This window comes from Rhinatrema bivittatum, chromosome 3, assembly GCF_901001135.1.
Source record: "Rhinatrema bivittatum chromosome 3, aRhiBiv1.1, whole genome shotgun sequence".
In the NCBI taxonomy this organism is placed as follows: Eukaryota; Metazoa; Chordata; class Amphibia; order Gymnophiona; family Rhinatrematidae; genus Rhinatrema; species Rhinatrema bivittatum.
Window position 1 is genome coordinate 355,993,154 of NC_042617.1, and position 18,660 is coordinate 356,011,813.

Genomic DNA, 18,660 nt, shown 5'->3' on the forward strand with positions numbered 1-18,660 from the left:
CCTTTTGGACATATGAAAAAGAGAATATAGCGCTTTTCATTTTTTCAGTAGAAATGCTTTTATTCAAAAACACAGATTTCGTTTAAAAAAAAACAAAGAAATTCATGAGAAGTCTGGTATAGGAGTTATCTAGTTGGTTTTGGGTTGTTTGTATTTGTTGTTCCTTTTTTTTTTTTTTTTTGTATGATTTGTCTTTCTGTTTTTAAGTGGAATTCATTTTATGCCTCTCCGGAAATGTGGAATATCGAGCACAAATAAATAAAAGGCAGGTCAAAAGAAGCAACCCAAGGTAATGGACCCTGTGAACTCTCTCCACATGCCTACTAGCCCAACCATACCTGTGCAGGAGAACCCACAGGGCCACGGCTAATTCTGTGTGTCTGTTGTAGTTGGGTGAATCAGCCGGAGTGCTTGTATGCAAGAGAGTGGATTGGGGGCGGGAAAAGCAAATGAATTAGGTTCTGCAGGTGGCCACTACTTAAACGAATGTTTTCACACTAGACCTCTCTCTTATCTGGATGGATAATTGTACTTTTTGCTTATTTCTTACTTTTGCTGTCATCTGAAGATAACCAGCAGGTAATATGGAGAGATTGCCTTGATTCAGTATGTCACGCTGGAATCTCGACTGAGGTTACAATCTGGAACAGTGAACTTGCAGCATCTAGATCCCAATACAGACCAGACTCTTAACCCCAAACTTTCCCAAACTACTTGATACTTTTGATGCAACTCCAACATTCCTCTCTGCCTCAACGGCAGGGGAAAAGGGGAACTGGATTCAGACAGCAACCAATCGAGGGCCCTAACATTTACAGTCTGCGGATCTGATAAGCATGGGGGGTATACCCAGCACAGAGCAGCAGTTACTACCCTTAACAGAAGGCATGGGATTACTACCCTTAACCAAAAAAACCTTGATGCTTTTGATGCAACTGCAACATCACTCTCTGCTTTGAAGGAGAGGGGTGGGGGCTGAAAAGGAAAGAGAAATTTGGATTCAGAGACAACCAACACGAGCCATGCCTTTTTTTTTTTTTTTCACAGTCTGGAATATTGATGCGCAGACATTAATGAGAAAGCCCAGGACTGCTTCTATAGTGAAGTCCATAAGCAAAGCACGTCAAGCAGCACTGACTGATTCATGGGGTAACCTGCACCACGCAGCAGATACTACCATGGGAAGCTTGCTGGGCAGACTGGATAGACCATTGGTCCTTTTCTGCCGTCATTTCTATGTTTTTATGTTACAACGCTGCCCAAGCAGTCATGGCTAGACATGGAGGCAGGCTTCAGGATTTGTGGCAGCCTCATGCTGACCTATGGTGTTACAAATATAGGGCAGATGATGGGTGAAACACACATTTGAGATAAAATGGTTTCATCTCTGTGTGCATCTTGTCTTCCCAAGCTTTTGTGAAATGGTGGAGAATGCTTGTACTTCACATTTGAGCATGGCTGGTTGCTTCAGAAGTAAAGGCAGCGACTCTGGATTCTCTGTCAGAAATTAATATGAAGGGTGGATGGAAGCAAACTTGAGGCAGCTCTGCTTGTTAGATTGGCCTCAGAGCAAACGTTTCCAAATTGGAAACTAAAATTGTCCAAGATGAAATATGTAAGGACACACAAAAAAAAGGGGGTTAGATCTTTAAGACAGTAAACTTTTTAATGCCTTTTGTAATTATTTGATCAGAGGCAGAGAGTTTTGAGAATTCTCATAAAATAAAAAATTTACAGGTGGTGAATTTTTCCCAAGCTGGTGAATCTCTCAGAAACTGATTTATTAAAATATCTGAAAAAATGAATGCAGATTCCAGAAGCAGCTTTACCTCCATTTAGTTTTCTCCTGATGATTGACTCATGAGCCCTCACATCCCTCAGAGACCTGCAGAAATGTGGGTGATAGTCTAAGGTTCTTTGTTGAGTTTGTGGATGATTTTCTGGTTTGTTCTTGGGATGAACTTTACAAGATGACCACTCCTGGGTAAATTTCCATTTGTAAACAATCTGTCTGGCAGTGGAGAGTTGGTGCCCCAAATGTTTAGAAATGGTCTTTAAGCATCAATTCTTCTTTCGTAAGTCCTCTGACATTTCTTTTCATCATGAATTTGATGAGTTCCCACTAATTGATAACCATTCTCAGAGCCTTTTGGACCTTTATATATAGGACAGGATGTCCAAACTGCAGAGTGGTTTACCTGTTACCAAGCTCCTTATTCTAATTAGCCCATTAATTTTGCTTAGGAAATCCGGGGCTCTCCTACTATTTCACACTCAAACGGAATCTGAATTAGTGTTATTGTTTGTACATTATTGTCTCAAGAAACACGGAATTGTTTAGTTTGTACCCTTTTTATTCTATAAGTAAGACTGATTTTGAATTTATCAAGGGCTTCATTGTAAGAACTTGTAATTCTCATTATTATACTTGGGATCCACAAACTACTTCTCAGCAATGTAGATGAGAGGTAAGAAACCTACTTAAAAAAATTTTTTTCCTTCTCTCAACCCTGTATTAGCATTTCCTATTCTGTCACGTACCGCAGTGCTCCCACAGAAAAGATCCAGATGTTGAACACCATTTTCAGGGCCTGATTTCTCCCCCACTCCTGAGGCCACAGTGTTCTACGACCCAGACGCCTGGGAGAACAAACAGCCTTTGCAGGCCGTAACATTGCAATGTGCTGGATACCAAGGGTGTGTTCGAGTGCTTCAGGCTTTATCTTCCTCCACAGTACCTCAGGCAGTGAACTGAGCTGTCTCACCAGCCCATATTCCCACAAATTGAAAGCTAATTCAGACTGCATATCCAGACTTCTCTTAGCATGGACCAGATTAAAACTGGCATATAGAGACAAGAGACTAACATACAATGTAGGTTAGTGCGTCCTGGCATCCTAAGTCTCAGTTCCCCTCTGTTAATTCTTGACTTCCTATGTATTTGAATTGCTTTTTACATTTTCCTTTGGGTGGTTTAGCAATGCCCTTTCTAATGTATTGCTCACCCCTTGTTTTATGTAAACCGACATGATACAAACTTCCGTGAATGCCGGTATAGAAAAACACAAATAAATAAATAAATAAATAAATAAAAATCTTTCCCCAATATAACAAAAGCTTCTGTGTGCCTGAACGTCATTTAGGCATATGAATAGTGTGAGCCCCATTTGATGCAGTTTTAGCAAACTGTTGTATCTGGTCTTTATTTATGTGCATTTTGTAATCTTTTTGTTTAGAAATGTTTCCCAGCCTTTGCTCTTTGTGTATGTGGCTGGTTTTTCTTTTTCCCATTTCTTTCATATCTCCCTTTCATTTTTGGCTCTTGTCTTTTTTTTTTTCTCTTTACGTTCTCTTTTTTTCAAATCAGTTCTCCTCTTCATCCGGTCAGACCAGTCTAGACCAGTGGGTTATGCTGAGCGACCAGCAGATGAAACAAAGATAAACAGGCTCACTGATGTCACTCCTTATGTGCATCAGTGCTGACCCCAGCCTGCCAGTATTCTCTGGGTCCAGCACCCTGCGCTGTGGACTGCAGTCTGCTGGGATGAAAAGGAAAAATCTGGCAGAGGCTTCTTTTTGAGCTGAAAGTTTGCTCTCCCTCCCTCAGTTGAGTGGGGTTCCTGGTGGATATTAGAGAAAGGAGGAGGAATTATTTCTAGTGGTGCAATCCTTGTGCTCCCTCCCACTGTTGAACTGCCAGAACCAGGGAGGCTTCCAGAGGGGCCTTGGTGGAGGATTTTTTTATTTTTGGTGTCCGTCCCCCCGTCCCCCCCCCCCCATTTCTTCCCCCTCTGACTACCTCCCTTGAGATCCTTTTTTTTTTTTTTTTTTTTTTTAGGGACAGTGGTTGCTGTGCCTTTAAATTCTTTTTCCTAGCTGTGTGGCTCAACGATCAAGTTTAAAAATATCAGAGAAAGATCTGCCTGTCCTGCATAGGTGTTCCTATTTACACCCCAGTTCAGACAAGTGGGTTTTGCCTCCCTACCAGCAGATGGAGGCAGAGAACTAAAAGCTTTGAGGCTCTGCTACATAAGAGTGCGCCACCTGCAGTCCCTCAGTATTTCTGTCTCCAGCAGATGGTAAAGGTGCAAACCTGCAGTTAAGAAAAAAGAAAGAAAGAAGGGACAGAAGAAAAGAAGTTAGAAGATGCTCCCTGAGGTGTTTGGTTCCTTCATGGGCCATCCCTTAGGATGACCTGGGCGTGTAGGGGTTGGGAATCCCTGATCAGCTTGAGCTCGCAGCAGATCCAGGGTCTGACAGCCAGGGGTCCTGGTTCCTTCTCATCCCCTGAAGGCTGCTTCTCAGAGGTGGTGTCAGCAGCAGGGAAGTATTCCTATTTTAGCTTGAATTTCTTCCTTTGCTGTGGCTGCTGTTTCTTTAAAGAAAAAAAAGTGTTACATTTTTCTTTTAGCAGCGATTCCTGGTACAGCCCCTGCTACTTCATTGCCCTTGGCTTCTGGTTTGGGGGGGGGGGGGGGGGCAGGAAGAGGCCCAAAAGTGGCAAGGAATGAAGCCTTGAAGAGAATTTATCTGAGTCAGGAGATTCCCCAGATGGCATTAGGTTGCCTCAAGGAAATAGTGAGGAAGAAAGGAGAGGTCCCTCCAGAGTCTGCCATGTTGCATCTCTTTCAAAAGGAAGAATTGGCTACCTTGATTTCTCAGTCTGTGTATGTTGAATATTGTGGTGGATATGAAGGCGGAAAATCTTTCTTCCAAAGAGGGACCTTATTATGGTCAGCCTGATGAAGACTTCTGTCCTCTTTCCTCTGCATCAGGCATTACATGATTTGATTGACATGGAGGGGATGGCTCCTGATGCATATTTTAAGGGTGATTGTTTAATGGCCAAGCTATATCCATTGGACCTGCATATTATGGAGAGATTTTTGTTTTCTCAGGGTAGGTGTCTTAGTCTGTTCCGTGACTAAGTGGTGCTGCTTTTAAAGATTCGCAGGACAGGAAAATAGAACCTGTGCTTAAGCAGGCCTTTGAAGTAGCATGGCTCTCCAGATCTCAGCCTGCTGTTGCATTGTGGCGAGATCTGATTTGAATATTTCGCAGAATGCTCAGAAGGAATTGGGAGATGATTCCACTCAGTTGGAGCCAGGAGTGATAGATGCTTGTTTTGATTTGGTTCACTCCTCTGCTAGGGGGCATAGTGTCCATAGTAGCGGCGCGTAGGCTTCTCTGGATGTGTAACTGGTCAGCGGAATCCATCTCTAAGACCAATTTGACAAAGTTTCCATTTAAAGGAAAGCTTCTGTTTGGTGAGTAATTGGAGAAAATGGTGAAGGTCTAGGGAGATTCCAAAGTGCCCAGGCTTCCTAAGAACAAGGCCAAAGCACTGTGTCATAATTTTTCTCCCACACTATTCAGGATTCTTGGAGATTTTAAAAGGTATGGCGCTCTTCTAGTCAAAGATGCATGACCTAGTCTAGAAGCATGACCTTTCGGTCAAAAAAAGGAGATAAGGACAGCTCCTTTGGTTCCTCTCGAAACACACAATGAGGAATTGAGGTCTCCATCTCCGGTCCCAGAAATAGGTCTCCACCTTTTCTTACCAAAGATGGGCTCAATTATGTTGGATCAGTGGGTCCTAGATATTGTTCAACAAGCTATTCCCTGAAATTCTTTTGTCCTGTTTCCGGTGCTTTTATGGTTTCACCATGTCATTCCAACAGGAAGAGGGAGGCAGTAAAGTCAACTCTGGAAAGGCTCCTCAACTTAAAAGGCGGTGGTTCCAGTCCTAAAGGATCAGGAAGGCTTAGCCTGTGTGATGAGTGGCATGGGAGTGAGCCCTTAGTGCTGTGGCGTAGTTAATGCCACCTCAAAGGCAAACCTATGAGACCTACACCGACAGCTGGCAAATGCACCTTGAAGTGGGACAGACTGAAAATTCATCTATATCAGCCGCCTTCCCCCGCAGGTTGAGCCCTTGGGTTCTGGTGGCCGGCAGAACTTAGGTGGGGTCCCTAGGGTGGTAGTGAGAGCAAGTGTCCAAGGGCATCCTGGGGTCAGCAGATTGGAGATACCATGAACAGGCCAAGGGTCGGGACAGGCAGCAGACAAGCGAGGTCAGGTCCAATGCAAGAGGTCAGATCCAGGCTGCAGGTAAGTAAGGTCAGGTCCAGGAGGCAGGCAAATGTGGTCAGGTCTAAGGTAAGAGGCCAGTACCAGGAGATCAGGCCAGAGGTGGACGAAGGCACACAAAGGGACACTGGACAAGACTGGAAGGAGGAGACGAGGCTGAGCGAGACTGGCTGGGCAAGGCAAGACTGGACGAAGGACATTGGAACAGAGGATGCTGCAGCAAAGGAACAGCTGACCGCAGGAACAACACACATAGCAGTAAGCAGGAGACCTGTTGCTGAGACGTCATGGAATCATCTTGGGAAGCTTTATATAGGGAGAGCCAGTGAAGTCATCACAGGGCACTACAACGGCTCTTCCTACCGTTGGCCTTTTAAGTCTCTATGCGTACCATGGGCACATGTGTAAGGGGGCCTCAGGTCAGAGCAGGAAGATGGTGGCGTCCAGGTACACCAAGCTTGGCGGTGCTCCCTTGGCAACTTTCATGTTGCGGAAATAAGCCAGTGGTATCTGGAGTGAATGCGGCTTCTAACGGGGCCATCCCATGAGCTGCCAAAAGTAACAGAACCCTCTTCCAAAGCCCCCTCCCCAATTTTCTGGGCTTGGGCTTGTTGGAGACGTTAGAGGCTGGCTCCCAGGAATTCTCTTTGGGGCCAAAGTTCTTCCAAGAAATTCAGTACTAGTTTTGGTTCTTAACTTTCCTGGAATCCAAGATTTCCTCGACTTCGTACTGGGTGTAATCTATAATCGTAAATACCAAAACCTGGAGCACTGTTCGAAAGTCTGTTTGGTTAAGAAGTGGTTTAACCATCTAAGCACCAATAATTTATAGTATCCTTCCTGTACTTTCTGTGAGATATGTTGTTGGATACTAAGCTCAGGGTCAAGGTAAAAGCCTAGATCGCCTACTTTTGTTCCTAACACTGAATAAATGGTCCATTTTCTCAGTGGAGAAAGGTAAACAGTTTTGTGCCTCAGAGATCTCTACTGGGACCAATGCTTTTTGATATTTATAAATGATCTGAAAAAGGTAACGATGAGTGAGATGATCACATTTGCAAATGAGACAAAATTATTACGAATTGTGAAATCGCCAGCTGATTGTGAGAAATTGCAGATAGATCTTGCAAGATTGGGAGATTAAGCATCCATATGGTAGATGAAATTTAATGTGGACAAGTGCAAAGTGATGCACATGGAAACAAGTAACCCACAGTGCAGTTATACGACGTTAGGTTCCATATTAGGAGTTACAACCCAGGAAAAGGATCTAGACATCATCGTAGACAACACTTTGAAATCCTTAGCTTAGTGTGTGGTGGCAGTCCAAGAAAGCAAACAAAATAGTAGGAATTATTAGGAAAGGAATGGAGAGTAAAATGGAGGATGTCATAATATTGCTTCATGGTGAAACCACACCTGAATTGTATGCAGCTCTGGTCACCATATCTCAAAAAGATATAGCTGAACTAGAAAAGGTACAGAGAAGGGCAACCAAAATGATAAAGGGGATGGAACAGCTTCCCTATGAGGAAAGACTAAAGAGGTTAGGGCTGTTCAGCTTGGAGAAAGAAGACTGAGGGAGGATATGATAGAGATCTGTAAAATCATGAGTGGAATAGAATGGGTAAATGTGTATCTATTATTTACCCTTACAAAAATTAAGGGACACTCCATGAAGTTAGTAAGTAGCACATTTAAAACAAATCAAAGTAAAATTTCACTGAATGCACAATTAAGCTCTGGAATTAATTGTCAGAGGATGTAGTAAAGGCAACTAGCTTAGCTGGGTTTAAAAAAGGTTTGAACAAGTACCTGGAGAAGTCCATAAACTCTTATTAACCAGATAGATGTAGAGAAAGCCACTACTTATCCCTGGGTTAGTAACATGCTATCTGTCTACTGTTTGGAATCCTGCTAGGTTCTTGTGAATCGATTAGCCACTGTAGGAAGCAGGATACTAGGCTTCATGGACCCTTGATCTGACCCAGTATAAGAATGCTTATGTTATGTTTTTGTTCCATATTCTGTGCCTGGTTGGTGCACCATTGGTGCCAATCTCCTTCCTGCCATAGAGTTCAGTTTCGCTTCCCTTGTTTTCAGACCGGCCATGGACAAGTAGAAGGAAGTAGCTGTGCCTCCTCAGAAGGGGGGATAATACCCCAGCAGGGAGGCTATGCAGGACGTCGGAGCTGGTGACCCTTAATTCCAGGATGTGATGTACTTCAACTCTTGAAGGAGCAATGGGAGACAATCTGTAGGGGGATCTCATATTCCTGGATGCTCAGAGGCTCCCCTCCACCCATGGCAATGGACCTGAATGTAGTACATTAAGTATAAACCCATATACATCCCACTAAATTAATTCTCCTCTCAGAGTGATATTCAGTAGCCCAGGACTGCAAGACTTCTGCCTAGGGAGGTTATAAGAAGCCTGAACAGGTTGTTTTATCACAGCTACCTCCTGCAAGGAATGGATCTTTCATGCCGTAGGCATGAGCCTTATAGATTAAGAGGGGAGTTGTAATCTGGGACTGCCGAAGCAGGGACTGGAAGCCTAGTAGAAAACCAAAGGGTACAGGTCTGGGCAGAGCCAGCCATCTAGCATTCCAGAAATCATGGTTTCTAGCTCAGAAGGCGACTGCAGTCAGTGTAACACCATTAGCTGATATGAACGAATATCCTTGTAAGTCAGATTTGGTGTAGAACAGAGTTCCCCTGCAAGACCTAGCAGCAGCTCACATGGTCAACACTGTCATCGTACAGATGAAAGTTTTGAGCTGACACTTTTGAGACCCTGAAGTGTAAGGACCAGCATAAGTAGCCTTAGCCTTACTAGGGATCAGGTGGTGTGCTTCCATGAATGGATTTCAGAACAGTCCCTTGAAGTTCCAAGATGAGCTATTTTTTCAGCTGAAAAAGGAAAGCAGGAACCAAGGGATTTGAATATCCTGGTAGAACCATGTCGGGCATCCAACATGCGTTTCCATCGGAAGCCTGGACATTCCCTGGACTGAATTCTGAAGGTGCAAGCAGGGGTGTTCCTTCACCCTTTATTTATTTATTTAATTAAAGTCTTTTCTATACCGTCGCTAAGTTATATACTATCGCAACGGTTTACATGTAGGCACATAAGTAAGTTTGGAGTAAGCTTACTATAGTACATTCTAACAGGTGCCATTAAGTTTCGGTTACATTAAATCATAAAAATACGTACAAATGTTTAGTGATGTAGGTTTTGGCCAGGTGTACCTAGAAGGTACTTTTACAGGTCATAAAAAATCACATTTACTGTATTATATTATTACATTCATTGTGTACTCAATTTGTTAAAATATTGTAATGCACATTTATGAGAATAGTGCTGTGTGCCGATGCTCTTCTGTTTATTCCAGTGTATTTTCTATTCTCCGGTCTCTTTATAAAAGGCTTGTTTAAAAAGCCATGTCTTTAGATGTTTTGGGGTCTCTCTGTAATCTGATCTCCAAAGGCATTGTGTTCCAGAGTGTGGGTCTTGCTAAAGACAATGCCCTTTCTCTTACCTGGGTTAGTCTCGCTGTCTTGACTGAGGGAATGGTTAAGAGAGCTTTGTTTGCTGAACGAAGGTTCCTGTGTGGTATGTATACCCATAGTGCAGTGTTTAGCCGGTCCGCTTTTTCATCATGTATTAGTTTGGTGCATAGTGCTTTGTATTTTATTCTTTGTTCTATGGGTAGCCAGTGAAGTTCGGCCAGAGTTTGTTATATGGTCTCTTCTTCTTTTTCCAGTTAGTATTCTCACTGCTGTGTTTTGTAGAATTTGAAGTTATTTATTTATTTGGAACTTTTATATACCGACATTCATGTGCAAAAATACATATTAGATCGGTTTACAGCGAAACGAGAAAAGCATAAACGAATGCATTACATTGAATGCATTACATCGACAATAAGTTGTCTTATTGTTGTAGTTGGGAGTCCTAGAAAAAGTGCATTACAGTAATCGGTACTGGCAAAAACTAGTGCCTGAAGCACTGTTCTGAAATCTGCAGGAGTTAGTAACGGTTTAAGTTTTCTGAGGATCATGAGTTTAGCATAGCCTTCTTTTACTTTTAGCAGTATGTGTTGTTTTAGATTAATTTCGGGGTCCATTATTATTCCAAGGTTCCTTACTTTTTCCACTAGTTCTATTTTCTGGTTGTTTTTTAGTATAATTGGGGTTTGAATAATTTCGATATTTTTTCTTTCTAAGTGTAGAAATTCCGTTTTTTCAATATTGATCACTAGTTCCATTCGGTTTAATAGTTGTTTTATGATGTCTAGGTACATGTTAGCTAGGTTTAATGTTTTTTTCTATTGTGTCATCAATTGGTAGAATTAATTGAATATCATCTGCATAGATGTAATGTATGATTCCTAATCCTGCTAGTAGATGGCATAATGGAAGCATGTATATGTTAAAAAGGGTTGCGGACAAGGCTGATCCCTGCGGTACACCTGTTTCAAGATTGAATTTGTCTGATAGTGTGTTGAAAGAACCTATTTTTTAGATATGAGCTGAACCAGTTTATTGTTTCGTTGTGTAGTCCAATCTCTTCTAGTCTTTTTAGTAGAGTGTTATGGTTTACTGTGTCAAAGGCTGGTGATAAGTCTAACATTATTAGAATGTATTGTTTTCCACTGTCAAAACCTCTTAGGATGTTGTCTGTAAGTGAGAGGAGTAGTATTTTGGTACTGTAGTGTTTGCGAAATCCATGTTGTGACGGATATAGTAAGTTATTGTTATCAAGGTGTTCCACTAGTTGTTTCTGTACCGTTTTTTCTATAAATTTGGCTAGTCAGAGGATTCTTCCCTAGAAGATCCCATCAATTCCTTTACAACCTTGGCTGATAAGAGAACCAGGCTACGTAGTAAGGATGCTTAATGTTAGGGGTTACAGCCTTCGGCTGTGCCAAAGAGAACACATAGCGGACCTGAGAGTTATGAGCCTCTGCAAGGTCAGTTTTCAGAAGGAGACAATATTTCCCTTTGAGAGGTCCATTCCTTCAATTTTACCTTTCCACCAGAGGAGACTGGGATGAAGGCATAACTCACAAATCTCATGGAGATCAGAGACTGGCTCTAGCTTGCTGCAAGAAACACAGTCACAGAAGCGTCCTTACTACTCTCTCAAATTAGATACTTTCCTCTGAGGAGTCAAGAATACAGGTTCTCCTCTGTGTGAGGTCTCCTTGATTGGGAAATGAGTTTAGTTTTGAAGGGATCTGGCATCACTTCCTCTTGAGATTTGTAGGGTAACATCTATTTGAGTCTTGTTGTTGAAGTCTGTCTCCTTGGTGGCCTTTGGTAATTTTAAAGGAAAGGGTATCTCTGCACCTAATATACTCTTTTTGTGGAGAAAGTGTTTCACGTCTATTAGAATTGGGCCATTACTCATCTGCGTGCAGCTATTCCATGTGGTTGTATCATTATGTCTGTAGTCATATGTTAACCCCTTGCTCTGTTACTAGTAATCATAAGAGACCTATCCTCTCTTTGTCTCAGCTGTTGGTTCCACTGTTATAAGAATATAAGATATGCCATACTGGGTCAAACCAAGGGTTTATCAAGCCCAACATTCTGTGTCTAGCAGTGGCCAATCAAAGCCACAAGTACCTGGCAAGTACCCAAACATTAAATAGATCCAAAGCTACTATTCATTATTGATTAGTAGCAGTTTATGGGACTTCTCCTTTAGGAACTTATCCAAACCTTTTTTAAACCCAGGTACACTAACTGCACTAACCACATCCTCTGGCAATGAATTCTAGAGCTTAATTATGCGTTGAGTGAAAAAGAATGTTCTTCAATTTGTTTTAAAAAAAAGCTACTTGCTAACTTCATGGAGTGCCCCCTAGTCCTTCTATTATCTGAGAGAGTAAATAACGGATTTAAATTTACCTGTTCATTCTTTCATGATTTCGTAGATCTCTGTCATATCCCCCACCTCAGCTATTTCTTCTACAAATTGAACAGCCCTAACCTCTTTAGCCTTTCGTCATAGGTGAGCCGTTCCAAGCCATTTATCATTTTGGTCGCCCTTATTATTTTGTCTTGTGTAGGTTCCAGGTTCCCATGCATTGACCTGTGGTCACCCTGCATCTCTGACTTTCTGGCCATGTAGCCAATCTTTAGTTCAGATTGGGGCATTTAAGATTGTATCATCGGATTTAGTAATGTTGGCCCAGTGAGTAGCTGTTTACATGTCCTTAACTCTTATATTCCTCCAGGCATCATAGTTTCTGTTTTTCTTAACGCAGCAGTTGTACTTTTATGGTCACTATTTGTAAAGCTATTTTCTGTTTACAAGCAAAACTATTGCTGTTCTAATTACTCATCTCATGCAGTCTCTTCAAAGGTTTTTATAAATTGGGCACATGAGAATTTATTTCTGAGTTTTGCAAACCATTCATACTGTAATTAGTGATGCATGTATCTGATGTAGGGTGAAAGACTGATTTGTATGGACCAAAAGAGGGATCCTGGGGTAATAGTGTCAGGTGATCTGAAGGCAGCAAAGAAATGTAACAAGGCGATAGCTAAAGTCAGAAGAATGTTGGGCTACATAGAGAGAGGACTAATCAGTTAGAAAAAAGGTGATAATGCCCTTGGGCAGGTCCTTAATGAAGCCTCACCTGAAGAACTGTGTTGAGACCATATCTCAGAAGGGACAGGGACAGAGACAGGATGGAGGCAGTCCAGAGAAAGGAGATCAAAATAGCGTATGGAGTCAGTATCGGAAGACTTATGAGGAGAGGTTGAAGGATCCAAATATGTATATCCAGGAAGAGAGTAGGTGTAGGGGAGATATGATAAAGACCTTAAGGTACCTGAAAGGTTTTAATGATGCAAGAACTTCAAACCTTTTCATTTGGAAAGAAATCAGTAGAACTAGAGGTCATGAAATGAAACTCCAGGGGGGATGATTCAGAACCAACACCAGAAAATGTTTCTTCATGGAGCAGGTGGTGGATGCCTGGAATGCCCTTCCGGAGGAGGTGGTGAAGATGGAAACAGTCAAAGAATTCAAAGGGGCATGGGGTAAACACTGGGGATCCCTAAAGGCTAGAGGATGGAAATGAAGAAAAGGAGCATGGGGGTAACTTGCTGGGGCAGCGGTTACTACCCTTAATGATTAAGCCTCGATACTTTTGATGCAACTGCAACATTGCTCTCCGAAAAGAGGAGTTGGATTCAGACAACAACCAATGAGGGCCCCAAATTTTATGGTCTTAGCAACTGATAAGCATGGGGGGGAACCATCACGGAGCAGCAATTACTACCCTTACAGAAGGCAAGGAATTACTACCCTTAACCAATAATTCTTGATGCTTTTGACGCAACATCACTCTCCGCTTTGACAGCAGTGGGAGGGTGGGGGGAGGAGGAATTGGATTCAGTTGACCACCAACACGGGCCCTGATTTTTACAGTCTCTGGTACTGATTCGCAGACATAAGTTCAGGCAGCGGCATTGTATGAATTATCAGGAAGGCTGTGCACTCTGTAAAAATGTTGCTGGCAGTAATTTTGTTATGGGTTTGACAGTTGCTTGGTTTTGATTGTAAATATTACTAGCCATAACATAAGACTTGTGGTAAACTGCCCAGAGCGACAGTTACTGCCCTTAACCGAAACCTGGGGGTAACCTGCACAAAAGCGGTCGTTACTACCATAAGGAAATTGCTGGGCAGACTTGCTGGACCATTTGTTGTTAACATCTGTGTTCTTATGTTGCTATGACACATCCTCTTCTAACCCTGTAATACAGGCTCTCCCTTTGAGTACAGCTGGTATTATAGAGTCTCTCTCCCTCTCCAGGCGAGAGCGTGGCCACCCTATGGGTATTTGAGAAGTTAGATGGTGTATCTGTCTGTTTTTATTCAGTGATTGGTTTGTCGTATTCAGTTGACCTATGCTGTGACCATATCCATCCAGTAAAGGATCTTGTTTCTTGAATAGCAGTGTGTCATAGAGTTTTTTAAGCAGGTCCAGCTGGGAAATGGGGGTAGGGAGGTGGGTGTTAAATGGGGCTGGGAGGAGGAGACAAGTTGCATCTGTCATGATTGTGTTATTGTTGCCATTGCCTTCTAAGCTGTTGTCTGGTGTAAGTGCCAAGTTCAATATTGGGCCTTCTGTCCCGGAGCTGCTGCTTCTGTTTCTGCTGCTCTGTAAATGAAAAATGTGCGAGGTTCTTATTTATTAGAAGATGCTACGTACATGTAAGTTGCTTCTGCTGCTCACTTGTTGTTTTTTGATTTTGCTGCCCACGTTCTTTTTTGGCGGGGCAGGTTCTCTCAACCGAGTATTTTCCTCCTGTTACTTTAGGCTTCCAGCTTGGTCAGGACTAGGCCTGGGGGCTGGTGCCATAAGCCTTTATTAGCAGCTATCCAGGGATCTTTCCCCTTATTTTATGGGCTCTCCTAACTCACTTAACCCAGTCATGGCAGCGATCGCTCTTCCAGAGCCCTCCTATATCCGGCCTCTAGATGTTGTCTTTGTACAGTGACTATTCACTCTCTTCTCCCAAGGAGCTTGCTTCCACCTTCTTTATCATCCTTGTGGTTGTAGGTCTGTGTAAGAGGTCATGGACACTCGGAGGGGGGCACGTCAAGTAGACACAATCCATGAGGATAGCATAAAATGCTTGGTTGGATACTGACGGGGACTCAGAGTCAATTGCCTGTGTTTATGTACATTCTCTTACAGAAAGGCCCAATACTTACACTTGTGATTTCTTTCCCTCCCCCAGGTAGCAACTACAGTGAAAAATGTGATGTATTCAGCTGGGGTATTATCCTTTGGGAAGTGATAACTCGCAGGAAACCTTTTGATGAGATTGGAGGGCCTGCATTTCGAATAATGTGGGCTGTTCATAATGGTAAGCCAACAGCAGGACTCCATTTGAAAACACAGTTGTACAAAAGAACATGAAGCAGCGTTCGGTCAGTATGGGCTGACAAATCGTTATCTGGGATTTTCCCATGGATGGGGGTTAATTCTATAACAGCACACTGAAAAGATTCCTGGTTATTGGATTTATTGAGGATGCTGTCATTCCTCCCCCCCCCACACACACACACGTTAATTTTGAAGAATCTTTTGCGGTCTATGATTGTAATGGGATAGACCTCACAGTATCCAAGGGCTAATGGAGTTTGCAATGAGAATCATAAAGCCCGATACTTTTTTTTTTCACCCCATTTCCAGATCCTATCATACTTTTGTTGCCTGTTGTCTCATTGCACCTCGTTAGTCAAGGAGTGGTGAGAGTGTCCTACTTCGTGCAGTTTTAGCTTGTCTCTTTTTCACATCTTCCTACAGAAAACCACCACCATCACCAGGAAGATTCAAAATGACAATGACTACTGTACTATTTATCATATAATTGTCAAAACATTTTTAAACAACCTGCAGTACCTTTTACTCTTATCTATATATTTTTTATTGCTTTTCAAGCCTCATCATTTTGAGACAGAGTAAGCATACATTGGGTTTAGCCTTTTTGTTTATGAAATCATTCCATTTTCCTGCTAAACCTCATGCCGAACCTCAGTAAATGCCTATTAGGTTGTATTGGTATAAAATTTTTATACTTGCCTGACAGTTTGTGTTAATGAACCCCACTGAGGCGTCATCTCCTTGCTTTAGCTGAACATGATCAAGAGACTCGGGAGAGCGATTTGTTGATACTAGCCTTTCTTGTGCTGTTCGTTACTGCTTTTTTACTTTTCATTAACCTGAGGGGGTTTTTTTCCTCATACGTATTAGATATATGTCATTTTTGGAACACTGTTGCAGGCAGCCAATATTGCTTTTAACCTCAGCATTAAAATGTTTTAGAGAATAAAATAAAAGTCCCATTTTGTGGAGGAAGGAACAGGAGGAGAATGTCTAGGAGAGGAAAGAGCATATGCTCTTTTTCCCTCTGCAGCTTTCCAAGGCCGTCTCTTTTCCATTCTAGCCAATTTTCTCCCTTGGTAGCCAACTGTTATGAATTTAAAGTATCTTTCTCATTAAAACAGGCCTCCATTTCTTAGAAAAAGAGAGCCCAGGAGCACTGTAATATGCCCAATTTTTTGTGGTGTTCTGAAGTTTGACTATTTATTTGCAAATTGCTTTGATTTGCACTCTTCCTGCCAGTCTGTTTACATTTTGACTGCTGGGCGTGACAACCAGATAAGTCATCCCTGGGGCATTGGTGAGTTGACTCTCTGCAAGAGGACCCACAATGAGTCTGGGCTAGTTAGGTTCCATATGTAAACAGATCATCCAACTAGAGGAGCATGGTCAGTGGCAACTTACAATACGTAGTAAAAGTCAAAGAAACTCCATGCCATTGCACTGTTCTTCAAATCTCCTTTCTTTTAAAAGGGGGGGGGGAGACCCACTTGAAGGAAGAGGGAGGTGCTTTAAAAAAAACTATGCTTTCAAACCTTCTGATACACTTTTGCAAGTAAATCCTATTTCCCGATCTCCCTTCTGCAGATATAGATCTCTGTCTGAAATGTCAATGTGATACGAGCCAGTCTGAGAAAACACAGCAAAAATAATTACTCATTTGAGTGAAGGAATTGATAAAAATAGACATTTTAAAATGAAAATGTTTTTTGATTGCGCAATCTGCTTTTATGACTATTTATAGAGCATCGTTAATGTACAGAGTGATGAACTGGAGAAAGGAACCAAAACAGTACACATGCAAAGAGCACAACAAAGCTAGCATATGAAGAGGGCATTAGGCCCCTTCTCTACAGTTTTACCATCCAATGTATGATGTCAACAGGGTAAATGAACATAGCAATGCCAAGAGATATTTTAGTTTTGTTTATTGAATTTAATATGCCGCTTTTCCATGAAAAATCAGTGATCTACATAAAATCATAGAACCAGATCACTTAAGTATAACAAGTAACATAAAAAAATAAAACAAATCCTCTAAACACACAATCCCAAATAAATGAATATAAAGCTAAAATAAAAAACACACAGTCAGTCCCTCGCCACAGACTTATGATAAAGCATGCAGCTTAAAACTATCTGGAATAGAAAGTGTTGTGACCGTCGGTTGCAGATAGCTGCGACCGCGTGTACTTACTTCCTGCACTGCTCTCCTGCCCTTCCCGGGGCTGCTCGCTGCTCGGGCCAGCTTTTATCGCCGCGTTCCCCGAGGAACACCGCCACCATCTTCCACGACTTTGGGCCTACCTAGGCGTGCGTGCGCGCCACCGGGCCCTCCTTTCTAGCCTCCTCGGGAACCTCGGGGCCGTCTCCAGTTGATGACATCAGACCGGTGTATTTAAACGCCACCTTTGCCCTCAGCTAGCCGACTTGGCAACAAGTTCCGTACATCTTCGACTACTGCTTCGTGTTCCTGAGACTACACTTCGTGCCTTGGACTTGAACTCTGTCTGGTACCTGCTTCTTGGGGGCCAGTGCACGCATCGGGGACTCATTCTCCTTGCCTACCCCGCTCCTCGGGCTGGCTCCGCGTCTCCTGGGTTTTAACCTGCAAGGCCTCCCATTCTTCAGGACTACCTCTGGGACTCCTCAACTATTCGTGAGTTCAACTAAGGGACTTCCCCGCTCCTCGGGGTTGCGCCCGCATCCTGAACAGTACTGGCCGTGCCTCCCGCTCCTCGGGACCGCTCCTTTGTATTACAGTGATTGCCAGAGCTTCCCCGCTCCTCAGGATAGTGCTTTCCAGCTTCCCTGGGATATGTGCGCTTCCCCTCTCCTCGGGGTTGCGCCTATGAACGACATTGGGACTGCCTACACTTCCCCGCTCCATGAGGTGGTGCTATGTCATCACTAGAGGCTCAGCTCAGGCTTCCTTGTCCTGTGGGCTGGCCTACGGCATTACATCATCATCCTATTCTGTGCAGCTCCTCCCTTCGGGGTTGCCCTCCGGAGTACCTCCTGATTGGTCAAGCCTCACGCCCCCCGCTCTGCGGTCTGTCTGGCATCCCTTCCCTTGGGGTCCCTGCCCAGGTATTGCCTTCAGTCTACTCTCACGGGAGCCCTCTCCTGGTACCGCGGGATCTCTCTATTGCCTCAGCCAAAGCTCTCCGCTGTCTCTGACCTCGCCTTCTGACGGTGCAGACCTGTGGGGGTCTTTCCCACAGGTAGTAACAACTTGCACCTCGGGCCAAGGGCCCACATACCCACAAATCATAACAGAAAGCCTGTTGAAATAACCAAGGCTTAGGGCTATTTCTGAATTTACTGCAGCTGGCTTTTCCCGTAGGTAAGCAGCATGAATTAGCCATGCTGTCTGGGATGTCCTCCAGGCGGCTAGGTGGCAAAGCTCTCTTAGAACACTGAGTCTTTCAATGTAGTGTACCTGCTTGGATCCTCCCGCATTTCCCCCATCCCCCTCAGTCTGTTTTTTTTCTGCGCGCCTGACTGAATGCGGAGCTCTTCTTCTCCTCGGAACTCTTCTTCTGACAGGAAAAAAAAAGGAAAAAGTATTTTTTCTTCGCTGTTTCAACGAAATGCCACGGCCACCGGGCTTCATGTTTTGCCAATATGGCAAAATCATGTCGGTGACTGA

General features: G+C 43.2%; 1 protein-coding gene across 3 annotated transcripts in view; it reads left to right on the forward strand.

The window, feature by feature from the left end:
- MAP3K7 (mitogen-activated protein kinase kinase kinase 7) overlaps positions 1-18,660 on the forward strand; it is a 206,528-nt gene that overhangs the window by 70,326 nt on the left and 117,542 nt on the right. For all 3 annotated transcript variants that reach the window (XR_003855623.1, XM_029595409.1, XM_029595408.1), the window contains exon 7: positions 14,860-14,988. Coding sequence is in view for 2 of the 3 variants with exons in the window: in XM_029595409.1 (XP_029451269.1) it covers positions 14,860-14,988 (129 nt within the window). In the remaining variant the exon portion in view is untranslated. The remainder of the gene's footprint in view (positions 1-14,859; positions 14,989-18,660) is intronic.